This window comes from Fusarium redolens (genome assembly GCF_020744475.1).
Source record: "Fusarium redolens strain MPI-CAGE-AT-0023 chromosome Unknown BKA55scaffold_7, whole genome shotgun sequence".
Taxonomy (NCBI): Eukaryota; Fungi; Ascomycota; class Sordariomycetes; order Hypocreales; family Nectriaceae; genus Fusarium; species Fusarium redolens.
The window spans coordinates 724,562-736,466 of NW_025763670.1; the positions used below are offsets into that span (position 1 = coordinate 724,562).

Sequence of the window (11,905 nt, forward strand, 5' to 3'; positions counted from 1 at the left end):
TGCTGAGTAGTTCATTCACGCTGTTAACCGCTTGTTTTTTATAGATTTGTTCCCCCCTGAGTAGGCCCGGGTGAACGAAGAACAGATGACTCCTAGCTCCCAGTGTTGAAAACCCATTTCCTCCTCAACCTGCTGATCGACCGGACAAAAACGCCGAAGAGAAAGCCGCGTATCCATCTTCCTAGCTTGGCAGGTAGACAATGACCCCATCTTCGTAAGACGGTGGAATAGTTTCTCTGACCAAAATCTTGACAATCTGTGTAACCGTAATCAAGTGGATAGGTGTAGTATACGGATTAAACATAATATAAGCCCTAGTTCAAACATAGACATGCCCTCCGCCTGTGTAACAATTCTAAGCTTGTTCTTCGTCAGATATGAGAACTAAGGCCGTGTATGAGACACTGTGTGATATCTCCGTATTGAGCTTCCAATAGTAGTAAGCAACATCGAAGATCATTTGGTCAGACCTTGCTATCGCATCTTACATAGTCAACTGCCACGTTTTAGGAATTCGGAGCGAAAATCGAAGGAACAGCTTGAGGCAACACTCCAGCATATAACGGACCCGCGAGCCTGAAGGAGTGCAGGTGCATATAAAATTCTCCACCGAGTTTGGGATCTCGGATGGTGGATCTTTTAGATGCCGCAGAGATCGTGAGCTAATTTTATGTTACGATTGAATTCTTCAGGATCACGGGCCAAGGGTTCATTGGAGCGCGTTTACAAAATCGTAAATCTGAGTGGATGTGCTGTGCGACACTGCACGTAACACGTGAATGTATGGATGGAGTAGAATAAACGGTTACATTCGCCACTGAAACAAGGCCACCGGGGATTATCCTCAAACCTACCCACGCTGCATCAGATCCTTTTTAGAATCTAGCCCGTGTAACAATCACATAAGCTAGGAGTAAACCTTGCTGACAGGCACTTTTCTTACTGCATTCAGAATGTAGGATTCAGATTAGAGTGCGGCATTTAAAAGGTGACGTGCATTAGTCCTACCGCGTCATTAGGAACGGATATACGGGATAATGGATACTACTATAGGCTGACTTGACCTGTAAGGCTGATGTGAGTCGACGCAGGGGTCATGTATCTAAACCCGAAGGGTGTGCTGTCAGTGACAAGTCCTGCATGATGACCCACGTCGTCATCGCTTATGTGAAAAGAGGAAAGAGGAAATACGATAACAACGCCAAGATATGCTGTGTAAAAGCTTCGAGTCACGATATTGGAAAGGCAGGTCAGAACATGATATATCATAATCCATTATTTATACGCCTTCTTTCCTTGTGATCCTACAAGCTGTTCATACACAATAACACTGTCTTTCGACTAATTCACCCAAGAACACATTCCGCCACCATGGGATCCCGCCCTGAGACGGTTCGTAACCTATTTCCGTATACAGTCAATATCGATAACATGATCTCAACGAAGATCACAACGCTCCTTCTGGACTGTGACAATACTCTTGTCCAGTCCGAGTCTCTTGCTTTTGAAGCAAGTGCTGATCTCACCAATGAAATCCTCGCTGCCAGTAAAGTTGACCTGAGCTTTACGGGTAACTATTTGCAATGCGAGTTTGTAAGTGGATCAAATCGGGTATTGAGCTCTACGCTGGAAAACCTCACTTGAGCACTGTCGCATGTGATAGGTTTGCTGATATGAGCCTCTACCCGGTAACGACTGCTGAAGGAAAGGGCATTACCATGCAAGTCGCCAAAGAAGGTGGGAATGTTTGGGTTCATCAGCTCATTCTGGACGATGAAGGAAATGTGAAGGAATGATTGCCTCTGAGAGAGATCTGCTGGATTCTTTGTGAGGAGCAGGACGATTGGGCTCTGGATGTATGCGCCTTGGCAGCGAGGCCGGACAAGACTGCGAAGGGTCCTTTGAATGTCGAATTCAGTGATTTCCAAGTGCAGTGGAAAGAGTAAATTGGTACTCACATTCAAGAGTCTGTGGATGAGGCATGGTGGTGTTTGTTAGGCTTGGTAGCTTTTCAGCTGTTATCAGAGAAGATACACTCGCCTTCAAACACAAGTATCTTACCAGTTGGTACAAGTAATCCCAGGCCCTCATTGATGCTCCTAGTCCAGTTAACGGCCCTATCATTCCTGTGTCATTGCCCTTGCCGAGAATCAGACAAGAAGACAGATATGAGAACTATGAATGAACACTACTCTAGTCATAAGCTAGATCTACAATCTCAGGACGATCATTCAGCCAATCATAGCTAATTTCTACCAGTCGTTGACAACGCTCGATTATAGTAGCAAGATAGGCATGTTATAGACTTCATGCTAAGCTAGCTCATAATGCAGGAGGCCAAGAGGTGATTATAAATCACAGTGGAAAATGACGTCAATATCGCTGTGGTGTTTCGTCCATTTATGATACAACTCTCCCGCGCAGAGACATACTTTTATTTTGTCAAATATCGCAAAGGGATAGCAATTATAAGTTTAGCAATAATCTTTTCATAATGAGCGAGCAAGGCTAATTGCCTAAAGGTTTAGCTACCATCTCGCATACCTATCCTGACAATGGCATCGCAAACATCCAGTTCTGTACGCCGTTTCAAGCTCGCAATCCCCCAGTCTGCTCTGGATGATTTGCAAACACGTCTCCGATTAACCCGCTGGCCAGATAAAGAGACTGTAAGCGACTGGTCTCAGGGCGTCCCTCTCGCCACAATCCAAAACCTCTGTGAATACTGGCAAAAGGATTACGATTGGCGAAAATGCGAAAAGCTTCTCAATTCATATCCTCAGTTCACCACGACTATTGATGGAGTGGAGATCTACTTCTTGCATATTCGGTCAAAGCACAGGGATGTTCTGCCGCTTCTAATTACACATGGCTGGCCTGGCTCAGTCCTGGAGTTCAGACATATAATCGACAAGCTCGTTGATCCTGAAGCTCATGGCGGTTCTGCTGAAGATGCATTTCATCTGGTCATCCCCGCACTTCCAGGCTACGCCTTCTCTGGAAAGCCAAAAGAAAATGGATGGGATCACCAACGCACTGCGCGTGCATGGGCGGAGCTGATGCACCGTTTGGGCTATGCGGGTAGCGGATGGGTCGCTCAAGGCGGCGATTGGGGAGCTTTCGTTGTTGCGAGTCTGGGTCAGCAAAGACCGAAGGGATTGAAGAGCGTTCATTTCAATTCTATTTTCTTCGACCCCAAGGTATTTCTGATCTGAGAAAACCTGATAAGATGTCTGCTAAATGTCCTCCAGAAAGAAGTCAAGATTCCAATCCAAGACAAGAAGGGTGAGGATAGAGCCATGTATTTCGATAGCCGACGCGACGCTGGCTTTCGCGGTTACTCCCTGCAGCAATCAACAAAACCACAAACCATCGGCTATGGCCTTGCGGACTCCCCGGTTGCGCAAGCAGCCTGGATTTATGAAAAGTTCAGAGATTGGTCTCATCACGATGGCGATGTAGAGGACGTGTTTGGCAAAGATGAGATGCTCGACACAATAATGTTATACTGGCTCTCTAATTCTGCTGCATCATCAGCTCGGTACTACTGGGAGTGCGGTTCTGCCACGACTGCATTGCCAGTTGATATACCGGTTGGTGTAAGTTGGTTCGGCGGTGATAATAGTTACGGACCAAGAGAGTGGTGTGAACGGTACTATAAGAATATTGTGTACTGGAATGAGACGGAAAGAGGAGGCCATTTTGCGGCTTGGGAGCAACCAGATCTCTTTGTGGAGGAAATACGGAATTGGAGAAGAAAGATCGGGTGAAAACCCCGGTTTTCTTGAGCAAATTGACTTCGTGCGCATGGACTCTGTTCATGTTGTCGCATTATTTCCATCTGCCGACATTTTCGTATGTGATCCCTGAAACGCGGCTTGCATCCTATATGCATATATCTACTGCTAATTATATCTCATGAAAATCACGAAACTGTGATTCGATACAACAGGTGATCTAGTGGCCGGAACCTTCCAGGATAAATCATCCGATTGGCTAGAGTCTGCTAGCTCACAAGACACACACCACTTGGGCTGAAGTGCAATACTACGGTAACTTCCATAAGGCACTGAAACTCTAGTGGTCGTTCGTAATTGGTGAAACTGAAGCCAGTCTGTGATGTTGATGCGTTTTGCGGTCAAGTTTCCGCCCGTAACCCCGGACTTTTGCGGCCGCTACCCCGCACGTTCAATTGCCTGATGCTGACATCACCTGGGAGGTCAGACCACTACCGATATCGCCTATATATTACCATGGCAGTCTCATGTTTCTTCTAATGACTGTCAATTAACATTCATTGCTACATCTCTGTACAAAAACATCGAAAATGAAGGCCCTCGTCTACGGTGGTAATAACTCCGTCACTCTCCAGGATCGTCCTGTCCCCAAGATCTCTTCACCAACAGATGCAATCATCAAAGTCACCAAGACCACTATCTGCGGAACCGATCTGCATATCCGAAAAGGCGATGTCGCTACCTGTGAGCCAGGAAGAATTCTAGGCCACGAGGGCGTGGGCATCGTCCATTCAGCAGGTCCATCCGTCGCACGGTTCAAAGAGGGCGACAGAGTTCTCATCTCTTGCATCTCGAGCTGCGCGACCTGTGAATACTGCCGAAGGGGAATGTATAGCCACTGTACCTCTGGTGGCTGGATTCTCGGCAACACAATTGACGGAACACAAGCTGAATATGTCCGCATTCCCCATGCAGACTCGAGTCTCCACGCTATTCCTGATGGGGCAGATGAGGCTGCTTTGGTGATGGTGAGCGACATCTTCCCAACAGGTCTTGAGTGTGGTGTCCTCAACGGTAAAGTCCAACCTGGAGGGACTGTAGTCGTTGTTGGAGCTGGACCGGTCGGCTTGGCTGCTATTATCACTGCGCAGATGTACTCGCCTTCTAAAGTCATTGCCATTGATACGGACAACGCAAGACTGGACGTTGCTAAGAAGCTCGGCGCAACTGATTCAGTCGTCAGCGGCGAAGATGCTGTTTCCCAGGTGATGAAATTGACAGATGGCAAAGGCTGCGACTCCGTCATTGAGGCTGTTGGTATTCCTGCTACTTTTGAACTTTGCCAAAAGCTTCTCGCAGTTGGTGGAGTGTTGGCAAACGTTGGTGTCCATGGTACCAAGGTGGATCTTCATCTTCAGGACCTATGGATCAAGAATATCTGTAAGTGGTCCCTGATCTACTGTTTGGTACGGTACTAATGCACGTCTATCAGCGATCACTACTAGGCTGGTGGATACCGTCACTACACCCATGCTGCTCAAACTAGTGCAGTCTGGCAAGCTGCAGCCATCGCAGCTAATCACGCATCGTAAGTTAGCCAGCTTAGCTCCGGTACATTCTTACTGACAGGTTCCGACTTAGATTTTAAGCTGAGCGATATGGAAAATGCATACAAGACATTTGGCGAAGCATCTAAGCATGGTGCTCTAAAAGTAATTATCGAGGTGGATTAAACAAAGATTCTAAGACAAATACATAGGACAAATATTCTGAATTCTCACTTTTCTCGAACAAGCCAACGATGGATGACCAGACACTAAGCCCACTTGCCTACAAGAGCCATGATTCCGGCACCAAGGAAGAGACAGACAATCATAAACCCAAGCCGAACCTTGTCGTTCGTCCTCTCACGGTTGAAGAGAAAGTCCCTGGCAATCATCTCCACAAATCCTGTATAAATGAGAATTCCAGCAGAAATAGAGTCGAAAACACCATTAACCAAGTTCGCAGTGTACGATGAGTTGTCATACGTCTTTCTAATACCGAGACCAATGGCAATGGCGATAGGTGTTGTTAAGCCGTAAGCGAGACACAGAAGCCATGGCATGCTACGCAGTCGGTTTGGGAAAGGAATGGCACTGAGTCTGGCTCCAATGCCAAGGCCTTCGAAGGATTGATGGAACACAAGAACAGGGAATAAGGTGTCGAAGTCGGAGGTATCTGCGACTCCCAAGTTGAGGCCGATGAAGACGCTGTGAAACAGAACACCGAATTCGAGGATGAGGAAGGCTGCGATCTGGGTCTTGAATGCAAGCTCGGTTTCTTCAGAATCGCCATCAAGGTGTTGGAGTTCCTTGAAGTCCGCGTAGCCACCACGTTGTTTCTCCGACGTTGCCGCCTCCGTATCGTGCTGACCATTGATCACGAGCCTATTCGAGTTTGAACTGTCATCAGAATGATGCTGATGTCCATCTGCACCGGAAGTAGTAATAGTATCCTCAACCCCAGAATCATTGTGCTGAAGCCCATAGCGAGACTGAACGTAGTAATCGGCAAGAAAGTCAAACAGAAACGTGAACATAGCCGCGGAGAGAGCAATAGCAGGCGGCCAGGAGTAAGTAGACCAACCACCAGTCATACCAACACAAGACGCTGGTCCAATCTCCGAATAGGCAGGGTCAAGCAGATGAACAAAAGCAGTTGCGATGATGACACCTGAGCCGAAGTATCGCGCAAAGAGGTAGACGTAGAGCGGGATTCTCAGACGTGGGATTCGTGTTGCCACGACGGGGAAGAAAGTGACCGCTGTTGAGACGACGAGAATCACGAATATCGAGCCGATTCTGATGCCGATGGGGCCGTCGTATTGGTTTCCAGCGGTTGTCAGAAAGCAGGTGATGAGACGTTGGTCAGTGACGGACTGAAACTCAGTGAGGTTGACCCTCTCGGGGTCAAAGTTCGTAGGTCCTGACATTGCCGGAATCTTAAGAAAGTACAAGAAATAAAGATAAGCGATTCAAGGAAGCTTAATCAATGAATAACAGGTATTGGGCCCAAGGGAATCGAAGTATATATAGCTCATCTTGCTCAACAATTAAACTTTCCGAATGCGCAAGCTCTTCAAGGAATCAACGTTTCTTAGACAGCCGATATTGCCGGTCACTTGCCGTTTTGCCGTGTTTTTCGGAGGAATAGAGCAATTTGTAGACAGGACTGTCGTGATTTAAATACTCATGAACCTTGATGGTTATGAGCTAAGAATGGCTTAGTTATCTTAGACTCCGTATTGGGTTGTCAAATCGGATCTCGGCACGGATTGCCATATTGATTACACGTTAACGGGAATAACGGTTGAAATTTTTTAATTGAGTGATTATTTGCAGTAGTGATGTAAAATGCGATGACCTTGTTGACTTCTGAGTGAGATGAGCATATTTGAGTAAAGACATCATATCATAACAACTATGGAATGAAGGATCTAGAACATGAGACTGAGTGGGCCGAAAATAGTCATCGGCAAAATTAAAACAAGAAAATGACCTGAATGCTTAGCGACAGATCACTACCAGGAACTAAATCTTACCGAATAGTATTGGTCTTCATGTGATAGTATGCCAAAACTCATTAGACACAAGAAGCTCCTCAGTATGGACTTGTTGAAGAAGACTTTAAGAATGTTAGATGATGTGAGATAGCGTTCTGGTAATGACTTGCTTTTTTATGCGTGACGACGAGCTGGACTGATTTCTCCTGTCCACTGGTCCATTCGTGCTGTACTGTCCGCGCGCAAGCCCATAGCAGAGACTTGATGTAATAGTAATAGCACTCCCAGAGTATTATACTACTTCGAAGAGCTGTATGGACGTAGGTCGTGTTAAATAGGTCTGAAAGGCCGACATCGATTAAAATGTCAAGCTCATGAGCGTCCGGCGTTTGATCAAGTATTAGACGCAGGACTGGGCCAAGATCTCTCCGCATCACAATCACCGACAACAAAGCTTAACTTGATAGAGATTTGAGTGCCTTGTGTGCAAACTGAAACCCATCTTTATGACATATCAAAACTTGCTTTGTTGGTGAGTTGACATCGCTATAGGCTACGTCGCCGGTCTCTCCAGATCCAATAACCATGACTGTTGTAGCCACCCCAAAGTGGTTTTTCGTCTCAACCTCGGAGGAGGGTATGACAAGAGTTACTTGTTTCAGTTCAGGAATAGTAGGCTGATTTAGTTCTCTGTACCCGAACATACTACGACAGCATGCACTACAGAACCTCTATGCTTCCTACACGATGTCAAGACTCAGCTCAAGAACAGGGCGGTAAGTTTATTCAAAACACGATGAAAAGATCATGAAATATGCACTAGCGAATTTGATCTTCCGAAACCAACGAGTACTGAGTGCAATGAGATGTCCGCTGCAAAGCAAGACTTCCGTCGTAGGATTCTCACCGCTGATAAGGCCGATGCCTTCTTTTCGGTGGGCTGGTGACATTTACCAAGGTAATCGAGCCGGCGCACATGGTAGTTCGTCGCGATACCGTCATGGACATAGACAAACACTAAGATTGCATTTATTGTGAGGTTACTTGAAGCAACTGCTTTCATGGGAAGATAAGCATTGCTTTCCCGATATTTATGATCTATTACAGAATGCTAACAGTCCAAAGCTCCTTTTTGACCTTCATTGCCAATGTCCTAGCTATTGAAACTGTATCCATCGCTTCCAGGCCATGTTTGAGGTCCTTGGTCCCTTGATGTGCCCTTCTTTCCGATAGACCGCCGAAGATGGGTCTCATCGAGTAAATGGACCGAATAAACTGACTTGCTATCCATTCCTTTTGCTCCTCTCTCAGAAGGCTTGGTCGGTTCTGACGACTACTCATGGATATATCGATAACGTAGGATAAGACACTTATCGCATGGACCTGGCCGTGAAGTGTGACATGTCGCGAGTGATCAAGTTTCGAGACGTATTGATCGCTTGCTTTGAATCTCAGATATGCTTCATCATCGGGAGGTAGATCATGAAAACTTGGGTATATGATATCAGAGCTTCTCATTGAAAGTATATCGGCAGGGTAATTGCAGTTGCCTAGATAGAATGGGATGCTGAAGCATATGGAGTCGACAAGATCTTGGACTTCGCGTTCATTGGAAGTCCAGAGCATTGTGCAGTCCGAGATGGCGTTCTCAATATCAAAATGCTGGACCGCAGATAGGGCAGAGGGCTCGGCAAGTTGATATTTGATATCCTCGAGGATAAGGCGGTAAATACGCCAGGCATTCCAGATATTCGCAACTTGTATGCTTGGGTAAATTTCGCAAGCGCCACGATATGACTGAACAGATAACTCAAGGTCGATACCGCTGTGCATTGGTTGTGGATACCAGCTATGGGGTATGTTCTGTTTCCAAACCTGTAGCTGAATGTCCAAATTGTTGACTTGTTTCAGCAGCTTTGCATGCTGAGCAGGGAGTTCTGTTGCCAGTGACAAATCACGGAAAGAATGTTGGAGGTCTGCAATGGACACCCCGATCATATCCAGAGAAGAACTCGGATTACTCGGTAAGATTGGAGCAACCTGAGTCTCAATCCATTCAAGATCTGTTGTCGGTAGTCGTGTTCTGTTTCTTACAAAAACAGATACCCTAGAGTGGAGAAGGTTGCCAACAAGGTGAGCATAATACTTGGAGTTCTTAAAACAGTTTTCGCGCTGTAATAACAAAACCAAAGCTCCCTCACGATGCGCTCCATGAGCTCTGGCTTGTCCTGATACAGCTGACAAGGTATCGTGCATCTGGAGGACAAGAGCCGCTAACACTGTTTCATCGCGACCTCTCTCCACATGCTCCTCGGTCGCTTGGTGAAGCCGCTTCAAGGCCTTCACCAGTAGCTGATAAGGAAGAGGGCTCGAAGAAGGAAGCTTGCCGATCATGGACCAGATTTTGATCGACGTAGCTGTCACCGCAGTGTTCAAAGCTGAATCATGTCGTTCAGAAGCTAGAGCAGGACGGACAAACTCCAAGAAGCCCCTTGTCGATTCCAGACTTCGACCAACATCGGTAACATATGTCAGAAAGAAAGGAACCGCAACATCCTGCGGATGATCAGATGGCATTCGGACGATCGTCCTCTCAAGTGACGATTGTTTCGCCCGCTTGCTGACGCGCGTTACAGCGTTTGAATTCGCTCCATATCGAGTTGTTTCATCCTTGAACTTCAGCCCACGCTTCTCATAGCCCGTGCATTCAATGCCAAGACGAAGACAGGCCTTGCACCAAGGTTTTCTCTCATCGCACTTGACGCGGCGTTGTCTGCATGTGACACATCCTCGCGAGGCGCCTCGATTGACCATGACGTGGTGGGGTATCGAACGAGCTGAACAGAGTAGAGTTTTGCGATGTTTGCAGGAGGTGATGATGATTACAGTGAAAGCATGGTTCTTATGCTTGATGTTGTCGTATTTGAGGGAATGCTGACATGAGCATACGCGAGAGCCTCATACGTCGTCCTGGCGGCTGTGTCTGACGATCATTACTTAACAGGGCTAGACATTGCGAGAGCGGCAGATAGTGGATATTGCTGACGAAATCCACATTATTTCCGTCACCATTCATCGCTTCATATTCCTCTATCGAGACTTTGCTCATCATGGGTTCAGAAATAATCCTTCGGACGATCTCAAGAATGGATTCAATTGCCAAGATGGAAGCTACCGGCAAGCTGATAAAAAACAGATATAAAGGCCAAGGACCATCCTCATAAGTTGCAAGTTCATCACATCAATCATCAACTTCTCAATAACCAAGACTTCAATCATTGCAATCATGAAAACGCCTTCTTTCTCTTCTCTTTGCACCTTACTCGCGGTTCTTAATACAGGAACCGTGAGCGCCAAAGACAAAGGGAGCCCCATTCTCTTCCTCAGCGAAGATGACAGTTTCAACTTCGATATCCTCACCGGTCTTGGCCAAATGGCCAACGACGGTGCAGACGTCAATCCCGTTCTGAGCGCCGCCAAAAAGATCGTCCCAGGCAATTTTGAAAGCTACACCAAAGCATGGTTCGATCTTGCAAACTACACCAAGTCTCAAGCTCTTGATCCGAAGATCGCATACGATCCTGTTAATGCCAGGGCTACTTGGTTCTCTGTGTCAAACTATTTCCGCCGAGCTGATGTTTATAATCGCGCTGATTGGGATGATCCTCGCATCAATGAGTATTGGGATGAGCAGCGTGCTGCTTTTGATAAAGCCATTGCTGCTTTGCCTGTTCCAGCTGAGAGAGTTGAGATTCCTGCTGGTGATTTCAATGTCTCTGGAATTTGGTATTCTCAGCCTAATAAGAACAACCAGACAAAGCGACTCCCTACTCTCATACTCACGCAGGGCTTTGACGCTGCCCAAGAGGATCTCTACTCAACTATTGTCGCTCCAGCCCTTGCTCGCGGATACAACATTTTCTCTTTCGAAGGTCCAGGACAGCCAACTGTTCGCCGAGAGCAAGGTGTTGGTTTCATTCCAGACTGGGAACGAGTTGTTACTCCCGTCGTCGACTATCTGCTCTCTGAGAAATCTGCCTTGGTTGATCCCAAGAAACTTGTTCTGTATGGTCACTCTTTTGGGGGCTATCTCGCCGCTCGTGCCGCCGCATTTGAACCTCGACTGACAGCTCTCATGCTGAATGGTGGTATCTGGGACGCATATAGGGGAAATGCCGCTCATCTAACCCCAGAGCTCCGCGAGCTTCTCGAGTCAGGTGATAAAGAAGCATTCGACAACGCCATGAGCAAAATTCAAGACGATCCAGATATCCCCACCACCACCAAATGGGGCATCCTTCAAGGTCTCTGGTGCTTCAAGACCAAGTCCCCTTACGAATTCTTCCAGATGGCCAAGAGCTATAATCTGCGAGGCGGGATCACAGACCGTATCCAGATGCCAGTTTGGATTGCCGACGGAGAATTTGAAACACTTCAGTCTGGACAGTCTAAGCCAGTTGCAGAAGCTCTGGGAGATCGTGCTGAACTTCACATGTTTAATGGCACTGCTGGATATCATTGTCAGACTGGAGCTCCTCAGGAATTTGGTCGCGTGATTTTTGCGTGGTTGGACAAGATCTTGAATAAGGTTTAGGCGCTAAAAAGACACATGTTGGGCACTTAC

General features: G+C 46.8%; 6 protein-coding genes across 6 annotated transcripts; 4 read left to right on the plus strand and 2 right to left on the minus strand.

Annotated features, from left to right (window-relative positions):
* Positions 1–1,371: 1,371 nt before the first annotated feature.
* On the plus strand, positions 1,372–1,796 carry BKA55DRAFT_538582 (uncharacterized protein; the record flags this gene model as incomplete). The annotated part of the gene is made up of 2 exons (XM_046190047.1): positions 1,372–1,593; positions 1,710–1,796. 2 exons carry the CDS (start codon positions 1,372–1,374, stop codon positions 1,794–1,796), a joined length of 309 nt encoding a protein of 102 aa, XP_046049965.1.
* Positions 1,797–2,555: 759 nt separating this feature from the next.
* On the plus strand, positions 2,556–3,770 carry BKA55DRAFT_510425 (Alpha/Beta hydrolase protein; the record flags this gene model as incomplete). Its single annotated transcript, XM_046187599.1, has 2 exons — positions 2,556–3,200; positions 3,252–3,770. The coding sequence occupies 2 exons, from the start codon at positions 2,556–2,558 to the stop codon at positions 3,768–3,770; spliced, it is 1,164 nt and encodes a 387-aa protein (XP_046049966.1).
* Positions 3,771–4,071: 301 nt separating this feature from the next.
* On the plus strand, positions 4,072–5,401 carry BKA55DRAFT_566137 (chaperonin 10-like protein). Its single transcript, XM_046192595.1, has 2 exons — positions 4,072–5,325; positions 5,379–5,401. Exon 1 carries the CDS (start codon positions 4,328–4,330, stop codon positions 5,213–5,215), a length of 888 nt encoding a protein of 295 aa, XP_046049967.1. The 5' UTR covers positions 4,072–4,327; the 3' UTR covers positions 5,216–5,325; positions 5,379–5,401.
* A 152-nt stretch (positions 5,402–5,553) lies between these two features.
* Positions 5,554–6,711, minus strand: BKA55DRAFT_510455 (zinc transporter protein; the record flags this gene model as incomplete). Its single annotated transcript, XM_046187602.1, has 1 exon — positions 5,554–6,711. The coding sequence occupies one exon, from the start codon at positions 6,709–6,711 to the stop codon at positions 5,554–5,556; it is 1,158 nt and encodes a 385-aa protein (XP_046049968.1).
* Positions 6,712–8,308: 1,597 nt separating this feature from the next.
* BKA55DRAFT_566141 (uncharacterized protein) lies at positions 8,309–10,201 on the minus strand. The gene has a single exon (XM_046192596.1). The coding sequence runs from the start codon at positions 10,093–10,095 to the stop codon at positions 8,383–8,385; it is 1,713 nt and encodes a 570-aa protein (XP_046049969.1). The 5' UTR covers positions 10,096–10,201; the 3' UTR covers positions 8,309–8,382.
* A 366-nt stretch (positions 10,202–10,567) lies between these two features.
* On the plus strand, positions 10,568–11,875 carry BKA55DRAFT_509890 (Alpha/Beta hydrolase protein; the record flags this gene model as incomplete). The annotated part of the gene is made up of 1 exon (XM_046187552.1): positions 10,568–11,875. One exon carries the CDS (start codon positions 10,568–10,570, stop codon positions 11,873–11,875), a length of 1,308 nt encoding a protein of 435 aa, XP_046049970.1.
* Between the last annotated feature and the right edge of the window lie 30 nt (positions 11,876–11,905).